The 21,441-nt window shown below is 37.7% G+C and overlaps 1 protein-coding gene across 1 annotated transcript; it reads left to right on the plus strand.

Annotated features, from left to right (window-relative positions):
* CCDC34 (coiled-coil domain containing 34) lies at positions 1-20,479 on the plus strand. Its single transcript, XM_014953778.1, has 7 exons — positions 1-171; positions 202-257; positions 4,004-4,136; positions 6,609-6,716; positions 16,466-16,624; positions 18,214-18,355; positions 19,980-20,479. The coding sequence occupies exons 1-7, from the start codon at positions 46-48 to the stop codon at positions 20,192-20,194; spliced, it is 939 nt and encodes a 312-aa protein (XP_014809264.1). The 5' UTR covers positions 1-45; the 3' UTR covers positions 20,195-20,479.
* The last annotated feature ends 962 nt before the right edge of the window (positions 20,480-21,441 follow it).

Genomic DNA, 21,441 nt, shown 5'->3' on the forward strand with positions numbered 1-21,441 from the left:
GCGGCCGTTAACCGTCGCCAACCGCCACTCTCTCCCTCCGCTGCCATGAGCGGCGGCGCCCGCACGCGCGACAGGAGGAGGAGGGTCGCCCGCCTCATCCCGCTGTCCTCCGGCAGCTCGGAGGGCGAGGAGCCCCTCAGCCCCTCCGGCTGCTCCCCGCTTTCCCCGAGCGAGGAGGAGGAGGAGGAGGAGGAGGAGGAGGAGGAGGAGGAGGAGGAGGAGCGGGCGGTGCGGTCCCAGAGCCGGCGAGGCCATAGGTGGGTCTGGGCCCGGGTTCGAGCAGGGAGCTCGGGGCCGCCCCTGGCGTGAGGAGTCGGGCGCCCCTACTCCCCTCCCGCCGCCTGAGGCCTCTGCTCGGGACGGAAGATTCACGGTTTGCGTAAATAAGCGCTTTAGGCACCTCGTTCCCTTTGTTATGATCTCTTGGGAAGTCGCCGGTTACGGCAGTCTTTTCGATGGGCAGTTGAGTATTTTCATGGGTTGGCAAAATATCTATCAGCTGCTGACCAGAGCCTCGGGGTATTTGCAAGTTGAAAATGTACAGCCATTCCTGCTCCTTTTAGACGTTTTTGAAAGCTAAAGGGCTGTTTTGCCTAGTGTGTATAGCCTAGTGTATATCATGTATATATCCAGCGTCAGTTTCATCTGTATGCATTGCACAGTTCTTGTTCCCGTGGCTTAATTTCATTCCCTTTTAATTATATGCAAACTTAATAGGTCTTCTTTCCCTCAGGATCTCCTCTGCTTGACAGGAGAATAAATAATCTTTCTTCCTCCCTTTAAAATAGAAGGGGGAAGAGCAGGGAGTGCCTCTCTCCTCCTGGAATACTCCCTTTGCTGTGGAAGCCTTGCAGATCTGTGCAGTAGCTGATGGTGGATGTAACTAGCAAGACAGTGGAGCTCAAAGCAGCAGGGGGGTAAGGGAAGGACAGCTGAGCTTCACAGGGGTGCAGGGTTCCACTTTGGGGCTCAAACTGCCATGGAGAGCAGGGAAGGAATATGGACCACACTGAACTTTTCTTACAAGCGTTTCTGGGAAATAGGCACTAAAAGTCCAGGGAAAGCATTCATATTTGACTCAGAAGCTTCAGAGTGAAATGGATATTAATCTGTTGATGGTCCCTCCTGTTTCAGGTTTTCTGTTACCTCTCCTTTTATTCCTTCCCAATAAGCAACTTTTTTCACCTACCGTGAAGTTCTGTAGCACTCGGTTCAAACTACTACATGTCTCTTCATCTGGAGATGCTATGTGAAAACAGCTCCCAATTTTTGGGCTGCTTGCTGCAATATTCCCTAGCAGTGGTAAGCTGCAATGGAAGACAACCTCTCTTAGGGCCCGAGTTGGAACAATCTCATTAAACTCTACAGGCATAATATACGCTTCACTCATGCAGACGCTGCATCTGAATAATACTGCTGCTGTGTTGTAATAAGTGTCTACCAAATGTTCATATAGCAGCTTCCGTGTATAACTGCCAAGATCTCAAAGGTATAATAATAAAAAACACTTCTTACGTAGCCACTATCCCCGCCACTTATGCACACACTCTCTCAAAGAGTCTTTTTGTTGTTGTTGTCCTCTTAAAACTACAGAAAAATTAGCCGGAGGCAGACACTTAACGTGGGAAATACAATATTTACAAAAGAGAAAAACTTTTGTAGAAAAGAGAAAACAAGGCCTTGTGAAACAGTGTAAGGCATTTTCATACTTCCATTATGGATCAGTGTTATGTTTGATGGCGTGACTTAAGTGAATACATGATAAATGATAATCACAGTGTTTTCTATTAATCAGACTTCAGTTCTAATGCCAAGTGTATCTAATTCAATTTAAGATACTTACTTAAAACCAAATGTGCTCTTGGGAATGTGGTCCTTTAAGACGTCTGTTGTTTTAATTATTCTGAGGAAGGTCATAGCTGTGAACATGCTAGCATTTCAGAAAATGGTCCCGTGAAATTCAAGGTCTGTGTGGCTCAAAATACATAATCGGGGTGCCAGGGAGCATGTGGCCGGTGGCTGGGATGCACGCTCAAGAGGACTGGGTTCCTGTCCGAGCTCCGGTGCTGTCTGAGAGCTTTGGACACAGTACTGCAGATGAGGAGGAACGTTTCTCCTAACAGTTCTTCCTATTCAGCTTGTGTTTTCCACTGTTTAAACTTCATTTTCTGTTATTCTTAACTTGTATACAATAAGTCTTTAATTTCTTACTATGAATTTTTTTTTTTTGAGAAACTAACAGCTGGGACTTTATAATTACTGGTCCAAAAAAGCATGTAGTAAATGTTATTTTTCTTAATTTGTTCCTTCTACGAGTACTTTTTCTCAGGTTGCTCTAACATGGCAGTGTTATTCTAGTACGGAGAGCCATAATGCAAATCATGCATAGCAAAAGAATGTATTGAGGAAGTATCCCAGCCCAAAATGTCAAGTCTGGACAAAGTTGCGTTGGTTTCCTCAATTTGAATGCATAATGCTTTTATCCTTATCTTTAATAAACTTTCAGAGAGTTAGTTTCTAATAAAGGGTGTTGTTATGCATTCTTAAGTTGCATCCCTTATTATACGTACCTGTTTAAAAACTGTCTCACTTAAATGTTTGCTCTGTGTTGACGCTGTAGCATAAAAGCCCTAGGGTGCAGCAGGACGTGTTGGACAACGCTGGCCTTGGGAGTGCTTGGCCTGTGCTGCATCTGTCCGTGTGTGCTCCGTGTGTCAGGGTGTTCTGTCAGTGCCATTGTGCTACGGCTCTGTGGCAGCCTGGTATAGAGAAAGCAACCCTTTTCCAGGTTAGTTTCAGCGTGAATCACTTCCCCTGGATGTGTCATGGCTTGACCAGCAAAGAGTCATGTTAGTGCACACACATGTGGGTAACAACAAACTCCTTAGTGCTGATACTGTCTTCAAACGCTTCGTATCACAGAAATACATTCTAAAGATTACTGGGACATAAAATGTTTTGTAACAGAGTATTGCTGTTCCCTGCGAACGTGTAATACTTTTACATTGATAAAAAACAGATATCTTATGCTTAGATTTATTTCAGGGTTATTAACATAATATGCTTGTTTGGATGCATGTTAACATAATATGCCTCTTCTGCAGCTTGGATCCAGCAAACGGAATTACTGTAGTGAAGTATGTATTTCCAGAGCCCATACATCCATATTAACTACTAAAGTCTGGTTTCACTGTTTTATTGTGGAGAAAAAAATCTGTATAGGGTAGAAGAAATTTTCTACAGAAATCTATTGGCATGTTTTCAATATTTGTTGACATAGAGCCTAATATACTGTCTTACTTACGAGGTAGTACATGTATAGAATATTATAAGAGATATTTCTGGCCTGGGGCTAGGATTGCTGCATTATTCATGAGTAAAGAAGTTATGAGTGAGTTATGCAAGGTATCCTATTAAAAGTCTAATACAACCTTATATAAAATCATCAAATATTGTATGCAAGCTATGTTTCTTGAGTATTTTTCCTGTGCAAGCTTTTTAGGGTGGAAAACTTTACCTATTAGAGTGAATGAATTCTTAATGGTGAGGTTGCTTGATATCATGAGAATCCAGTTCTATAGGACTTGAAAGAAGAAAAAAATGCTCATGCTAAAGGCCTCTTGATATATGGACCTTCTCTGAGACCAAAGACAGGATGTTAATGTTAAATCTTTGAATTCCCTTGGTTTCCATACATGAGAAGGAAGGTGACACCTTGATATTTCTGGTGCTATTTTTTGTTTAGTTCATGAAAAGTAATGCTTGAATCTGTTCCACAGGGATGGGGGAACACTGACAATCTGTAATTTAATAAGTAGAACATAGGGGGGATGTTCAGAGTTGCACTATAATTGCCATTTATCCATTCCAGAGATTATTGGATCATAATGTCATTGTTGTCACAGTATATGTAAATGTCATTTTTCAAGGCAGTAGCACTGCTTAATTTTTCAGTAAAATACATGACAGGTAATATCTTTTGCATTTCTTGTTTTTAATCCAGGAAGGTTGAAGACCCTGAAATAACAGGCAGAAAAAAAGAGTCACCTTTGAAAGATAATCTTTCACCATGGGAAGAATGGTTCATTGGCAAAGAGAAGGAACTACGTGCTCGCTTACAAGCTAGAGCTGCAGAGGTGCATACATCCCATTTGCTTGAAGTTATGACTAATAGAAGATAGCAAGCACCAAAATATAGTATTTTTTATTATTTTTGGTTGCAGAATCACAAGCAGTTTTGTCCATTATTTTTTAGTGTTTTGGGCCTCCATAGTGTTTGTGTTTGACAGTGCTGACGTGATACATGCTACGTGCATTCGCTTTTGCTAAATGTCATGTTTAATTGAAGTGGTATCCAACTCCTGCTTATCCAACTGTCAGGTAATGGTTTAAGTTTAAAGGATTAAAACATATTCATATAATTGGTACCTTGATTTTCATCATGGGCACATATGCCTGCATGTAGGTAGTAAAACACGACAGGGCGTGTGCTGAGTGTAAGTATGCCAAGCTACTTGGTTAGATATGAGGGACAGTGTTGTTACCCACTTAGTGTGTAATTATACAGCTGTTTGCTGTCCTTTCCCAGGATAGGTTTCCCTGTCCCAGCATTTTTTTTCCCTCCTTCTGTCTTTTGCCCCTTTACAAATGAACAGTTCTTGAATGCTTGGGCAAAATTAATTGAGAGCACTATATCTTTCCTTGATTAATATGTTCGTAGTTGCAGTTGATTAAATGATCCTGGTGTTTAAAATCAAATTGAAAGTATTGGGTAGTGGCTAAAACAATGACATCAAAGTCAGATCATTTCTCACTTTAGTTACTGATTTACTGTTTGACCTTGAGCAATGTCCTAACCTTTCTGAGATTCACTTTATCTGTAAAGTGAATATAACATGCAGCTGTTTTATGTGGGCTACCTCATGCTGTTTATAAAACACCCACCGCTGGAAGGTTCTGGAACAGTCTTTTAGAGGTCAGCATAACACCCAAATAGTTTGTTAAACGTGAGGAATATGTTCTGATCCATTAATATTCACCACGCATTTCATGACTTCCTCTTTAGATTACAGTTTGGTAATCATCTCTCCCTGTTTTGATTTTTAAGTACAAAAAATGAGCCAAAGTAATTTCTGGTGTCATGTAGAAACTGTGGTTTGTGTCTGGACTTCTCATGTGGTTTTGATGAGGAACCAAAGCAATTTATTGTGCATCACACAATAGCATTTATACAGCACTAAATGTAATCTAAAAGACGTCTTTCTTAAATATATATTAGGAGCAGTTGTAGGGCAAGCATTTACTTAAAGTCCTGTGGAAATCAGTGGAATAGGTAAATGTTTTATTTTTAAGGTTTTGAAAACATTAAATGTTAAACTGCAATGTAGGCAACTCAAGCTACTGCTTGTATCAGGGGAAAAAACACATTCAACCTTTTTGTAAGATGCCAGAAGAGAACAAAGTATGCGATTGTGTGTGATATAAAAATGTATTACTACATTTGCATATAAAAAGTATTCTAAACTGATATCCTAAGAAACAGCTATGAAGTCCCAGATCTTTTGCTGACAGCAGCACTGAGTCTGCCCTGAATGTGGAAATGTGGGTCACTATTTGGAGTGGATAGTGAATGGAGTCTCCTATCGTACTTATAGTGCCATCACCTTTTAGGGAAACCAGGATCCTTGCAATACAGATGTCTCAGAACTCAAAGGAGGTGTTAGTTGCTGTAACTTTGCCTCAATGCAGCAACAATTATATTTTCAAACTATGTCTGTCTTGTGTTTTCTTTGAGCTCTCTGTAGGCTCCTATTTTTTCATGATGTCTTACTAAATTCAAATTCAATGTCATAAGAAGAGAGGGTTCTCTCTGATACTTCCTGCAGTGTAGGGACCATAAAATCAGTGTCATGTAAATAATTCCGTCTATGTTTGAAGGCATGAATTTTCATTGAAAAATAGCACTTCTTGCTAATACTACCATTAGAGAAGCTAAACATCTGTAATTGTTATCTTAGTCATATTTTTTTCTTTATTGATTTATTTCCTTGGAGAGATATAAGTGATTGGATATATACTGTATGTCCTATAAAGATAAAATACTACAGAATTTCTTCTCTCATCTTCAAAATAAAGCTCCTGTTTCAAAGTTTGCTAAAATCTCCAATAATTTTGGCTTTAATAAGCTTTGGGTTAAGCCCTAAGGTTCCTATAGTTATGGTACTAAATATCATAAGCGGGTAATGCCTTCCTGAATGCAAAGCAGTACACCATGTAAATTTTAAGTATTGTAGAAAAGTACTGCTGCAAATTAAGGTTCTGCTGACTGAAAGGGCATTTAAATAAGCCGAGGAGTGATTTGCTATGTTGGATTTTTTCCAAAGCCTAATTAAAATACATCTTTCCAATTCATATGCTAAAAATTCTACATTTCCATTGATTATATTTCATAACATTTCTGTGTTGACTGGCATCCATCTTTTTGAAAATCTCAAAAATTTCAAAATCTGATGCTTACATTGTTTTAGCTGCAGGTCTATTTCCAGTATTGAGTGTACCAGTGTATATGGTCACCACAGATTTAAGATGTATACTTTTTCTTTAATTAGGAAATAAATATACAGCTTGAGAAGATGAAGCAGAAGCAAGAATGTGAAAGAAGGAAAAGGATAGCTGAAGAGAAGCACAAGGAATGGGTCCAAAAAAAAAGAGAAGAGGTAAATATTGCTTTGGCTGCAAATATTTAGCACATACTGTGCTTAAGTAAACCTATGTAAAATTTACTTAGACTGTTTGGACAACCATGTTTTTAGTTTGCTGAATGAATGGCTGTTTTAATTGAAAATTATAAAACCACACCAACACAGTTAAATGTTTTTCCAGGTCTGATTTATTTTTTTTTCCATAAGGTATAAAGAAAGTAGCTTTCTGAGTAGTCAGACAACTGACAATTGGCCTACATCTTGTGCAGTAGCCTTCTGCTAATTATAGCTGGGGTTCTGGTCTTCAGTATACCCTACTCTTTTTGACTTCCTAGGTTCAATGCCCAAGCTTTTTGGGTAAAGTGTACATCTTAACTGTCTGCAATGTCTTGTACATGAAGTAGAGCCAGAAGAAGGATTTAGTTAAGTACCATTGTGGACAGGCAAATAGTATGGTAGAATTTAGGGGGATAATTGTGGTGTGAGGCCAGATTCAGGAAATTCTCAGAAGACCACAGTTAGCGATTGGGAATTCCTTCATCCAAAAAGTAATTTCTGAGTGGGATCAAAAAAATTTTTAAGTTCTCAAGAGGGATGCCTAAGTCGACAGTCAGAAGCAGACAGAATCCTGATCTCGACGGGTACAGCTCTGTGTCACACAAAGCAAGTGTGTGTGCTGGCTGGTAAAAATGGGAATGTTTGGAATGCTTGGGCTTGTTCTGGCCCTGGTAGTTTGTGGGGATATGCGTTCATTGTCTTACAGTGTGTAGTTGCTTACTGTTCTGTACTTCTGGTTCTGACAAAAATCAGTTGAAAACTGATTAAAAACGTCTCAGTGACACTAGCTGCGCTAGATACCCAGACCTCATATATTTGTCTCTACCATTTCAGAACTCTTTTTCAGATTCAGTCTAGAACCACTAGAATAACCTGTGTTTGGATCTAACCTAATGACTATTAGTCTCAATGCTGACTGGATGATTGGCATAAACCCATCTCAAAACCAATCCTGCTCTAAATGTTTGTTATGATGTAGAAAACGTCCTCCCTCGTTAAAGTACACAGCAAAAAGTATTCATTGTTCAGCAAAAACAATGCCATTTTCCTCTTCTAAAATGCAATTTAAATTATAGGTGTCTGTATTCATTGGCTTGAAGGAGTTTGGGCTGCCTGTTAAAATTGTTCACAGTTCAAAACAGTGAAAGTTCTCATTCTTTCTCCTCCCCCTTTCTCCGCGCCCCCCAGCTTCTGTAAACTTCTACCTATTTGGGTCTTCCAAAGATTTTGTGAATTTACTGATTAACTACTTCTCCTGTTCCTATTGACAATAGAAGGTTTTTTTTATGATAATCACATCAGCCCAGAGGACAGGGGAAAAAACATACTTGTGTCTGGACTTTATCATATTATATTTTGGAAGGATAAGGTCATCCTTAGGCCATGTCCCAAGCTTTTACCAAAAGCAGTCTGATTTTCCTTTAAAACAGATGATTCATTGGCTAGTCTTTTCTGTAAACCACACTCAAATCAGGAACAAACTGATCTTAAAAGCTTAGCTGTCTTCAGGATATTAACATTTGTGCTGCATAGAAATTGCTACTTCAAGTTTCTATGAGATTATCTGTGGATCTGGACACAGACTGAAGTATAAATATGTCAATTCAGTGACTAAGTAAGAAGGTGATGAAAATTGCATGAAGATTAGGGTTGGATGAACTTTAGGGTTGGATTTGTGAGCACTCACAGGTGATACGAGTTTCTTGGGGAGCACATAGACATCTCATATTTGGGAAAACTCACTTCATTTCCTTAAATTCGCAGCACTCTTCGCTGATATATGCATTAAGCACTCACATTTTTCACGTCTAGTTACTGATTCTGAGTGTAGACTGCAGAAAATGCTTTACTTGACAGAAGGCAGTACTTTTGGGAATGTTACTCTAGAATTTCCACAAGTTTGTATCCTTTCCCATTGCTCAATACTGCGCTGACAAAGGAGGTGAGGGATGGTTGAGCATACATGAAACTTTTTCTTTCATCTTGGGTATCCAGCACCAGGAGACACTGCTGGAAAAGTCTTCATACTGTGGATGTGAGGCATGTTTATGTCAGAAGTAGAATGTATATGCATAAAAGAATTCTGCTGCCTTTTTACATGCCAAGCCAGTTTTCTTGCATTTTGTTGTGTAGCAATGTTAGTTGTGATGCTCTGGCTGTTAAATAAAGTCCTTAATGGCCAGGTTAGGAAGCAAAGTTTAAGCACTATTTTTGTTCACTGACAGTTTCTTTTTTTATTGTTTAATATATATTTAAAACTATACGCTGTGAAGTTTTTTTTATGCTTCCAATCACTTTGCATAAACTATTTTTGAAAATAAAGGAATCATGACCATTTAATATTCTTCTATGCAAATAGCTTTTGTGATTTAAAAGGTTGTAAATGAACTAGAAGTAATATATTGAAATATGAGCTATCAAAGAACATTCTAAGCTGTGAAATATGTTTATGCAAATTGGCAAAATTTTGCAGTTCCCTAGGATTAAGAGCTTAATAAAATCAACTGTCAGTTGCTATCCTGGTTCTACTAATGCCTTTATAGTTTTCGGTAAGATACGAGATCTCTGCTGCACAAAATTCATCTTACTTTCTCTCTCTTCTAAGGTTGAGTCATTTGTGGGCAAACAGTAACTTGTCTATTTTACTTGTTTTGGTTTAGGTATAATAGAGCTCTATTTTTAACAAGTCACAGAAATATCAGTCAAAATATTTTAACTCTAAAATATCTCCAAACATGCTTTTGGTTCCAAAAGAAAATTAATTGAACCCAACGTGATTTTTTCTTTTGTCCACATAAACATTTATATTATATGTTGTTGTGGGTTAGCCCTGGTAGTCAGCTAAACCCTGTGCAGCCACTTACTCACTCCCCCACAGTGGGATGAGGAAGAGAATTGGAAGGGTAAAAGTGAAGAAACTTTTGAGCTGAGGGAAGGAAGTTTAATAGGTAAAGCAAAAGCTGTGCACACAAGCAAAACAAGATAAGGAGTTCATTCACTACTTCCTGTCAGCGTGCAGGTGTTTAGCCTTTTCCAGGAAAGCAAAGCTTCATTACCCATAACAGTTACTTGGGAAGACAGACTCCATAACTCCTAATGTCCAGCTTTTATTGCTGAGCACTGCATCATATGGCACGGGATGTCCCTTTGGTCAGCTGGGATCAACTGTCCCAGCCGTGTCCCCTTTCAGCTTGTTGTGCCTCCCTGACCCACTCGCTGTCAGGGCAGAGAGAGAAGCAGAAAAGGCCTTGAAGCTGTGTAAGCACCACTCAGCAATAACTAAACCGCTGTTGTGTTATCAACACTGTTTTGGTCACAAATGCAAAATGTAGACCACAGGAGCTGCTATGAAAAATATTAACTCCATCCCAGCCAAAAAGCAGTACATATATGTAATGCATATATTTGCAACAAGAACTGAAATCTCAAAAGCAGAATTCTTGCATCCCAAAATAACTGTAATTCTGAAACTCATGCTGTTAACATCCTTGTCTTTAACTTGCATATAATACTTTATGCTATATTAATGTGATATCTAGCGAAGTTGTAAGAGCATGTTTTTCTTTGGAAAAACTATTTATTCTAATACCAATGTTAATTTGACTGTAGTGTTTCAAATACTTGCTGCATTGTTGAATAGAGAATAAGGCATCACTATTTTTCTTAAAAGTAAATGTGAGCAAAGCAGGTGTTAATCAGAGAACTTTGTTCAGCTTTTTTTTTATTATTTATTTTTTCTTTCAGTAAGTCCCCATTACTTACTGAAAAATATAATTTTAATGTAAAACAGGTACAGGATGGAAAAATTCTATTTTGATGCTTTTTCATTTAAAAGTTTGTCCTTCCTTACTTTGCTATTGGCTGATAGCCTTCACAGGAAGGAAAAAGCAGTAAGAAATATAAAAGCCTAGAACCAACACGCTATAAAATAATGAATGATAACATCCTTGGAACAGACTTCCCTTTCTTGGTGTGCTGTGGGATTCCTCCCAGAAGAAAGACTTAGGTTCCAGCTCTTACTCCAAAGACTTGATGCTTAACGCATACTTTACCTCACCATTGCTAATATAGAACACAGATTGTTTGGCAGCTTGAGCACAACTTTCAAGTTAAAAAGTCACGCTCACTCACGCTTTCTTTCTTTCATCCAATGAATTGTTAATTATTTTATGAGGAGTGGTACCACTTCAACAGAAGGGGTGGAGAATCCCGTCATCCCAGCCTGCAGCTTGGTAGATGAAGTCTTCTCCCCACAGTGGGACGTTAGATTGAATCCCCTCAGGCAGAGAGGTAATGAAATCCAGATCTTCCCTGTCCTAGGTTAATGTTCTAACAGCTGAACTATTGTTCTGAGTCAAAGCTGTGGTTGCTGCTATGTTCAATATAGAGCCTGATGTGCTATGGTTTTTGCTGACAGTTTAAACTTGAAAGAGACACTGAAATGTTCACCTTTTTCAAGACCAAACACTTTCAAGAAATGTATTTGTGAGGGAAGCTTAAATACATAGCACAAACACCTTCCAAACTTGGGAACCATCGACATTTAAGCATTTAAATTTTCTGTTTAGGTGTCCAAGTTGGTCTTTTTATATCTACAACACAGTATTGCCATATCTTTACACAAAACTTTTCTGTGAGATCGTGCATGGACAGTGCCATGGATATAATTTTTGGTTGTACCTGAATCTTAATTGTGTCCAGGCTTACCTTTAGATTTGTGTAAGTAGAATGAACTAATTTCTCATGGTTAGTGTTAGAATGAGTTTTAGATAGACTTGTGGAGGAGGAATTCGGGGTGGCAGATGATTGAAATAAGTGCTCATGCATTTCAGCAGCATTTGTGAAGTCTGCATTATTCTGAAGACCCCAAGAGTGTTCAGGGACCAAGCACACGAAGACTTTCTGCTTTGTCACATATATTGAGTACCCACATGAAAGGAACACAGTTTGGGAGAAAGATCCATGTATGCAACCATCTTACAATTCTTCAGTTACTAGACTGCATTGGGGTCTGCATTGACTTTGTGTGAAGTCACGCAGTAAATCATTGTAAATCTGCCTGTCAGTAAACAACTGCATTTCAGTGTTGTTTCACTGACCTGCTTTCTAGCCTCTCATTCTTTTCACATGCCAATTCTGGAGAGATTAAAGAAGTATTTCTGTGGGCAAGGCTCAGTGACGGAGCTGTGTAATAGGGCTACTTGAAAAGATAGTAACAGTTGGCTGAACAACCCAGATTTCTGAGGCTGTTAAATGTGATTGACGTTCAGGATTATTATGAGGATAAATGAAGAAATTTGGCTGTATGTTCTGATGTTGGAAGTGTGGACTTTTTCTATATTTCACCATCAGTCCACATAAAATGATGTTAGAATATGGTAGCTAAGATGTCAGAGCGGACAGCTGTGAAATAGAACCATCAGTTATCTATGAAAAGAAAAAATGATGTCACATTTTGCAGACAAGAAGATGAAGTTTGCTGTGAGAAGCATCTTAAAAATATAAACCACAACATTCATTTCTGGAAATATTTCTATTTGGTGACATTCTACATAGAAAGTGCAGAACAAAAAGCAGCTCTGCATTTTACCCTTTCCAGCCTCTCATTTAATAATTGATATGAAAAATTGGAAATATATGTTTTATTGATTTTCTTCCAGTTGGATATAGTGTCTCTGTTTCAATGGCAATTGGGCCGTTTTCTGCTTGGAAAGATTATTTAATGTTTCTACCTTCTGTCAGGAAGAAAATGGGATGCTTCTTCAAATTTCAAATTCCTTTGACGATTCTCCACTTAGATATAGGTCTGATTTTTAATGAAAATTTAGTAGTTCTGCTGATGAGATGTTGGTTGGGCACTGACTCAGTGAGACACATGCTGCCTACTGAGTCACCATCACTGCTCTGTGGGACTCTGGATTTGGTTTGGGTGGGGGATTTCCAAATATTGACCTAGCCCAGGCTTCGTTGGGTTCCGAGGCTTGATAGCATCACAGCCCAGAGCAGTGATCCCGCAGGGCAGATTTGTATCCTTTCTCCTTAATAATGTGCTTGGGTGGGGTGGCAGGAGAACAAGCCTTTCTTTCAATGAGTAATTGGATATTTTACAATCAATACCTTAATTTATGTAATACCCGTAATCATATTTTAAAATGTATGTAAATTTACTAGTGGTTTAGTGAATAGATCATGTCTGTTTTGAACACAAGATCAAAGAGAATTTTTAAAACCCAATCTAACGACACCAAGCATAAACAAATTATATAATTTCCCTCCCCCCATATATATATGGCAGGAGAGTGAAAGGAGGATTGAAGAACATGTACATTAATATGCACATTCCTAGCATTTTTGATAGACATGTATAAGGGAGAGTAATGAGGATGGGGGGAAGCTTGGAAGGCCAGGGTGACAGGAGCTTGACATGAAACAGGTTATTAAAGCAGCTGGGAATGTGGTGTACACCAGCTTTATAAACGAAAAGCTGTTCTGTGCGTGAGAGAAAGAGGAAGCATTTCCGATTTGTCTGCAGAATAATTTCTGGGCAGCTGCAAAGTCTGGGATTCTGCAGGGACTCTCCCCATCTTAAGGATGTCTCACTGGAAGCAAAACTTAGAAATAGTTGTGGCTTTCATGGCAGTGTGCATAGGACCTAATTTAAATTTGGGTCGGCCTAGATATTAGCTAAGCTCGTCTGAAGTATTGTGATTAAAGATATATAATTTAAGAAGCTTCCCTGCCATTTAATTGCAGTCTTAAGAGAGATTTTTAGTCTATTTTCTGCCTTTAATTGTTGTCCATTATTGAACAATTCCCCTAGGTATGGAAGGGGCTCCTTTTTTCTGTTTTCTCCTGTATTTATTTTCATGATTTTTATGTGATAATACCCCTAGCTAAAAACTGTAGCTTTGAATGATCCTTAGTTTTGTAACTTACTTTCATGTACAATAGAGATAAGCCGGCAAACAACAAAAGATTTGAAATCTTTTAACTCACTGTTTTAGCATATATCTCTCATCTACATTAATGCTTTTTATGTGTCCCAGACTGCCATTGTCTCGAAACAGGAGTTGTCAAGAGATGCATGTGGGGAATATTTGGTAATGAAGGGGCAGAGGAACAGGTCTGAATAAAAGAGTTTAAGATTCACTTTAGATGAACAAGGAGGAAAAGCTTAGACAGTTGGATATTTGTTTTTCAGGCCGGTGATACAAAGGATCTGCATCATTTGCCAAAAATAGATTATTTCTCCTTTTTAACATATTTAAGCATGGAAAGGTTTGTTTCATCTTAAGAAAGATCTTGTTTCCATTCCTCACTAGTACAAAAATGTTTCAGAATCTCAACTTTTTTTTTTTTCCAGAATGAAATTCTTTATTTTTGTAGTAAATAATAATTTTATCACATGTACAGACCTTGGGAAATCCTATTAATAAGACTTCCATTATTTTGTAGTTCTGTGGAGTTTTACATTCCAGAACATGCATTGAAATTTTTCCTTACGCTGCAGAACAGATTTAGCTGATGCTCACTAGAAGATATTAGAAGTGAAATAAAATAAAATAAAAACCAAACCAAAGAGAAAATATAGATAATAGTTTTGTGAAATTTGAGTACACAAATAACTCTTTGTCGTCAAATTAAGAATATTTGACAAGAGTATAATAAAACAGTGGTACTCAAAGTATCATCATGGTTTAGGTGAAGAAATATCCACCTCAAGAGATCATGGTAAATATAGTTGATAAGGTATAGCTTGTGAAAGGGGGGCAGGAAAACCCTACTAATGCATAATTTGCTCTTGTTGAAATTGTAGTAATGCTAGAAAGTGTTGGCAAGCACAGAATGGGGCACACTAGCTCAAGCAATTTTGTGAAATGGCTTGTCCTGATAAGAAATCTGGAGTTGAGCATTATAACATGCTCAGAAAAACTGAATGCCAAGAGTGAGGTAAGCTCATGCTTAGAATGTTTTCTTTATTATGACAATTTCATGTATTCTGGACAAGGATTCAAACATGAAAGCATTTATTATCCGGTATTATGTCTTACCAAAAACATGGCAAATGTTTTAACCTGAAAGCAATGCATTTTCTCTTTATTGGCCCTGGTTTTGCACCTTGTCATCTCATCCAATAAATGGCAGAAATGAATTAGTGTTTTCCAAGGCAATATAAGCTAAAGTTCTTATTCTGTATGATGCTACTATATTGGATTACTGGTAAATTTTGGTATGGGGGACAAGGATTGAACGAGCAGATACACTGTTTAGACCAGACTCAAAGACTTATGTTGGTCCCCAGCTCCAGGATTATGTTGTCTTCTTCCTTATGCATAACTGGATTTTCCAAAAGGGCAATAAATTTGGAAAAAAGATGGGAAATGGACTTATGGGGGGAGTAGGGCAGAGATCTAGCTCTCTGCCTTTTTGTGCTTATAAGAGGTAAAATGGGAAAGGAAGTGTGTTCTTGCTCTTCTTTTTCCATAAAGAAGACAGACCCAATTTATTATACTTTGCAGTTGTAGTTCTAGGCCTTCAACATCCATGCTGCCAACTATATTAATTCTGAGTCAGTGTAAGTTCCTGCTATACTACACATCTCCTTTGTTCAAGAGGACTGTGCAGTGGAGCATACAAGAAAAAGATTTCTTAAAAGAAAAACAACATTTTTATTCAGCAGTTCTTTTCTATGCAGTGAAAACTGTTTGATCTCAAATCTTTGCCTCTCTTCCAAGTCGTGTGCATGGCTATTCTGGTGAAGATTTTTGTCTCTATGTGTGTATGCAGGTTCTTCACAGCTAAGCAGGCTAAGCAGAAGTAGTACTTAATAAGCAGAATCCCAGACATTTCATAAAGGTTACAGGGAAGCGAAGTGAGAGCTATTGTTAGTCTTCAAATGAAAACACAGATCAAGAAAACATCATCAATATGTGCTTGTTGGCTTAGAGAATGGTCCCCAAAACACTGTTGTGTACCATTAGATACACCAAAAAGATGTGGAAGTGAATGACACCTCTGTGTAGCGTATCTTCCAACTTATACAGGTTAGCAATTTCACTTCAAACTCAGTTACCACTTTTTGTCTACCCTGGGATGTGTTTTCTCATTTTCCCTTTCGTCGTTTGAAGAGGAGAAAGGTGTAGATTGATTCATAGATGTCCATATGCGAATAAGCTAAAGAATATAAAAAAATGCAGAGTACACCACAAAACGTGAACTGGATTCTCATGTGAACTTCTTATTTTCATATCAACTTATGCTTAAGTGTGCTGAGTAATCTACATATATCTCAATGGCTCTTAGAAGGGGACAGTTTGCCTGACTTCTACGTGGAAGTGTAGTTTGCTCTGAGCGGTAAAATTAACGCAGCATTGTCAAGCATTGCAACATAGATTTCTTCCCTGGAAATACTGAGAAGAATCTGTAGTGTTTTAAAAAATGACTGAATAAATAAAACAGAGTAGTAAACATAATAGCATAAGGAGTGCTGAAAGTCAACGTTTTATCATGTTTTCTGAAATATTTATACATTTAAAACTATTTTATCTGGATAAAATAGTGACGAATAGGTTCTGTTTTCAAAGAGCTTGCAATATGATATTTTTTCAGGGTTATGATAATTTGTAATTATTTAATAAAAAAAAAGAATTGCTCATTGAAATATGCTGAAAAGTTTCTATTCTGTTTTTATAATCTGTTTCATGTAGGAAAGAAGGGAAAGGGAACGAAAGCTGAGCAAAGAAATGGCAGAAAAAGCCACAAGGGAACTAGAAAAAATGCAGTTACAAGAAAAGGCCGAAGTAAAGTATAAAGAATGGTTAAAGAAGAAGAGAGCTGAAGAGGCAGAAAAGAAGAAGAAAGAGAAGGTATTAATCAGCTAATTTGCTTGGATGAGGTTACCTAATCTGTAATTTATATTCAATACACTGGTTGATTAAATTAATTAGAATTTATCAAATGGCAGTGTTGCACATGAAAAAAACTTTCAAAAGCTGTAATGTCAGTGCATTGAAGACATTGAGATATGGTCAGCAAAGCAAGATGCATATTAATGCATTTTTGTTAGTAGTCTTTGCAAGCACACTGCAGTTATGACATGATAAGGGAAAGAGAAATACAAACCACACAGTCTTACCTTTATTTCTTAGGTAGCTGCAGGGTGACCCAGGCAGAAAACAGGTGGCATTATGCACATTTTTCTCCCGACATCACTATTATATTAATATTATTGCATGTATTTCTAATTAAAAACATTTTTCTTCATACTGTCTGTACCAATCTGATGCCAGAGTTCTAATTTTAATGTTACTTCATGTTAATTAGACACCTATATATTTTTATAGTGATCTTCAGAAGACTTCTTATTTTAAGCTTCCTGAGGTATGGGCTTTGAGGTTCTCTAGTTCGCTAGAACAAATGCTCTAACAAGGCTACGCTTGCCAGGAATCATCCAGAATTCCTCTGAAATATCATATATTGGCAGTGATTATGCCTGAAAACTATGAAATGTGTGACCAGATGTCTTATCTGTGAAGCTGATTGGTTGTATTTTAATTTAATTAGCAGTACAGTATAATTTTTCAGTAGAATATGTAGTGCTAGTGTAGAATAGGAGTGCTACACTATTCTTGTAGCTAAGTGTGGCGGAAGATTGTGTTGAGAAGAATTTATCTATATTTCCCCAGTAATTACAGCAGTTGTTCTTAAAGTACAGAACACATTTGTAAGTATTTCACAAGTATATATAATAATTTCTTTGGGTTAACTTTAAAATACTGTAAGCCATATCAGATCAAATTTTTAGAGGCCTTAATGACCTTAATTTTGCAGTCTTTCAAAATTTCCCATATAATTAAAACATGCTTAAATGGTCTGTACTGGTGGTGTTTATTTCCAGCTTAACAAAGGGATTCTGTGTCTCTGCTGAACCTCTAAAATGCACAGCACAAGGACCTTGAAACCCAAGAAAATGAAAGTCATCAGACAGATTTAATCCATGTGCATTCTTTTGGTCACGTCTCCATTATGTAGGCTCTTATAAGCCACGTTCACAGTATCAATTAAACTTAGTTTAAATCCAGATGCTATGCCTAAACATAGTGTTTTTACTCTTACTTCTGATTAATGGTTCTCCAAGGCTCTGCTCCAGGCTTGGAGGCAACCCGGTGGTGGCTGATGTAGGGCTGTATGAATACGGGTAGAATATCTTCTACACACAGTCTTCCAAAAATGAGAGCTTTTTCTCAGAGAAACACTGGATTAATGCAAAGGTTGTGGGGTTTTTGGTGTTTTTTTAGACTTAAAGAAAAAAAAAATGCAACTTTTCTACTGTAATGTATTTGTATTTGAAAACTTATTTGAAATATATTCAGCAGTCTGGGAATCTTACCATTTTGTGTATATTGTACAGGGCTTTGTCTATAAGTATCTTAGATTTTTTAAATTTTTTTTTTAGGAAAAAGAAAAAGAAAGGGAAGCTGAACTACAGGAAAAGAAAGCAAGATCAGAGAAGATATTTAAGGAATGGCTACAGAATGCTAGAAATAAACCACGCCCTGCTTTAAATGGTTATGGCTTCCCACGTGGGAAGTCTGCAGGTTTGTACTTCTTCTACACATATGTGGTGACTTAGGTTCATGGTTCCTTCCCTCTAATCTTTTAATGTAAAATGAAGCCTGTTTAAGATTTTCATCCAGTATCTAAATTTGGCACATGGGAGTGAATATCTCATATGGTATAAAACAGACACTTTTACTCTGAGACTCTGTGCGTTTTTTGCAGCCCTTTATTATTTGGGTGGACAATGATATTATTTGGGAGGAAGATGATATTATTTGAGAGAATAATGTGGCATACCAAATTACAACTGATTTTGATCTCATTTTTCTTATCAAGCATAGGAACCACTAGAGCAAATGACTGGTTCCTGTGAGGCAAATCAGTTATGTTAGCATCCTTGTAACATTAGTATTTTGTTACAGAAGGTGTGTGCCACCTTATTGCACCTGAATCCCCTTTAGAAAAGAGGCAGTTTTTTGAGATATGAAGATTAATAAGAGGCTGCCAGAAGTCAGGAGACATGGGAATCAACATGTGTTCTGAGCTAAGATTTCCTTTTCATTTAGCTTTACACCTGTGTCACACCTTCTTGGCTTTTGTAATCCTATTCCGTTTTTGTTTCAAAAGGAAGTGTTAAAGAGAATGCTGTTGGTAGTGTGGTGTTTTGCAAGTCTCACTTTATTTTTGTATTCTTTGTCATCCCACATAATACAAAAGCAGAAGAGCAGTAAGAAAAAGTATTGGATTTTACATTTGAGTGCTTAATTAAATTTTCTTGAAAATATATATACATATATACACTTTTGCTTTTATTTTTTCATAGAATTAAAATAATTGTTATTATTTGAATGTGCAACAGAAAATATTTCAGGACCTAAATTCCAAGCTCTGAATGTTTAAGGAAATGTATAAAGCAGGCAAACAACCTTTGCACTTTTGCTTACATCTGTTTACAGACTTTGCCTCCATGTTTTGTTTTGGACCTTCATTACTTCCCCACAGCTGCAATCACTTGTTTAAGTGATTTTTGAAAAATATTTCTCTATTCACTTGTGTTCATGCAACAGAATATATTACACACTTTGTTTTACTCAATCACATGATGTTTGCACTGAAATTTCACTACAGACAAATGACTGATAGGGCAGTGTTTTTTTTCTGTTGCGTTATGGGCCCCAGGTTATTAATTGCAGGTTATTAATATGTGGATAATTAGTGTATTTTTCTCCTCAATAAAATGAAGAATAACAGTTAAGCAAAGATGGAAAAATATGTGGGTTTTGAATATGTGGTGACAGGAGGTTTTATTTATAAATGCCTTGAAATAATGCCAAGTAGACGATTCATTGACATTTACAGCTTTTAAGTACACAAAGGACTGAGCATTCTGCATTACATAGCATTTGACCTGATTATTATTTTAAATAGATATTAAGAATATGCCCATTATTGGTAAAAAAAAAAAAAACCAACAGGAAGGAACATTTATCACTTTTAATAATTTATGTGATGCGGAAGATTTATTAGTTTGAATCATTTAAATTATGTGATGTAGCTATGAAAACGCTGTTGTGTCTTTGTTAGTTCAGATGATTATTATAACTGTAAAGCTTGTAGTGTAAATATTCCTTTTTAGTTATGTGTATTTTCTAAATGTTTCAGGGTCTGCTGGTGGAAATTTGTATCCAGCTCCAGCATATTGTAACCCCATTCCTTGGAAACCTATACACGTACCTCCTCCAAAGGAAGACAGTGTTCTTACCATGAAGAAGACTAAGAGACCTGTATCTTGTCAGTCACATGCATCTTTGCCTATGGTAATTTATAAGCCCAAGAACAACCCTTGTATCAGGTCCTTGTGCAGAAAGCAGTTATAGCACATTAAACAAAACTATTCTTATGATCTTGAGTGAACTGGGCCATAAATATGAAGTTATATCTAGTTACATGTCCGAAGCAACCTGCCTTGTTTTTAATTTTTGTGAACAGGTTTTGTTTTTACAGCCAACTGACCAATCAGGTTTTTTTTAATATGATTTTCTTATATGTTGCATTTTGGTTTAAAAAAAGAAAAAGAAAAAAAGTCTTATTTAGCCAATTGTAATGGGACTGTTCCTTGATACCAATAAAACACACAGGATTGTTTCTTTCTTTCCTCCTTTCATTGTTGAAGAAATTGTGTATGTGATTATTCTTTTGAGCAACAGTATTGCTGGGTTATTTTAAAGATGCTAATTATAACAGACTTTAAAACAATTATTGGCTTAGTGTGGAAGGAATTCAAGACCTGCATGCAGTTGCAGGGCTATGATGTCATTGGGATCACGGAGATTTAGAGGGATATCTTACATCACTGGAGTGCTGCAATGGATGGATACAGCCTCTTTAGGAAGCACGGGCTGGGACCATGAGGAGGGGAGAGAGCAGGAGGAATGCATGAAGTTTTGCGTGAGGACCGCTGATTAGCCAGCTGAGACCTAATGAGTTAAGATTAAAAAGGGAGACCAAGTTGGGCAATGTTGTGGTGGGCATCTGCTGCAGACCACTTGAGCAAGAAGTGTGTGATGTTCTTCAGGCAGCTGGAAGAAACCTTATGGCTTCTGGTCTCATAGGGAGACTTGAACCACCCTTGAAATGGTGGTGGGCAACACAGCGGAATGCAAGCAGTCAAGGGAGTTTCTGGAGAGCATTGGCAACTTCCTGACACAGCTGATAGAGAAGCTGACAAGGGGGAAGGCTCTTTGCTGGACCTGATATGCACAAACAAAGGAGGACTGGTCAGGAACATGAAGGTTGAGGGTGGCTTTGCCTGCAGTGACCATGGGATGGTGAAGATCAGGATCCTGAGAGGAGGGAACAAATAGCAGGATCACAACCCTGAACTTCAGGAGAGCAGATTTTGTCCTATTCAGGAATTTGCTTGGAAAAATCCCATGGAATATGGTCATGGGGAGAAGAGGGTTCCAGGACAGCTGGTGGTTTTCAAGGATTGCTTCCAGCTAGCTGAAGGATGGTCTATTCCAATGAGCTGAAAGTCAAGCAGGAGTGGCAGAAAGCCTGCATGGATGAACAAGGAACCCCTGACTAAAATTAAAAGTGAAGCGTACAAGAGGAGGCAGCAGGA

Source organism: Calidris pugnax, unplaced genomic scaffold, assembly GCF_001431845.1.
Source record: "Calidris pugnax isolate Ruff unplaced genomic scaffold, ASM143184v1 scaffold268, whole genome shotgun sequence".
Taxonomy (NCBI): Eukaryota; Metazoa; Chordata; class Aves; order Charadriiformes; family Scolopacidae; genus Calidris; species Calidris pugnax.

Excerpts from the sequence above, each read along its gene's own strand:
- CCDC34 (XM_014953778.1), top strand. The coding sequence starts at position 46 with ATGAGCGGCGGCGCCCGCACGCGCGACAGGAGGAGGAGGGTCGCCCGC. Across the intron at positions 258-4,003 it reads CAGAGCCGGCGAGGCCATAG|GAAGGTTGAAGACCCTGAAA; the intron begins GTGGGTCTGGGC and ends TTTTTAATCCAG. Across the intron at positions 18,356-19,979 it reads CCCACGTGGGAAGTCTGCAG|GGTCTGCTGGTGGAAATTTG; the intron begins GTTTGTACTTCT and ends TAAATGTTTCAG.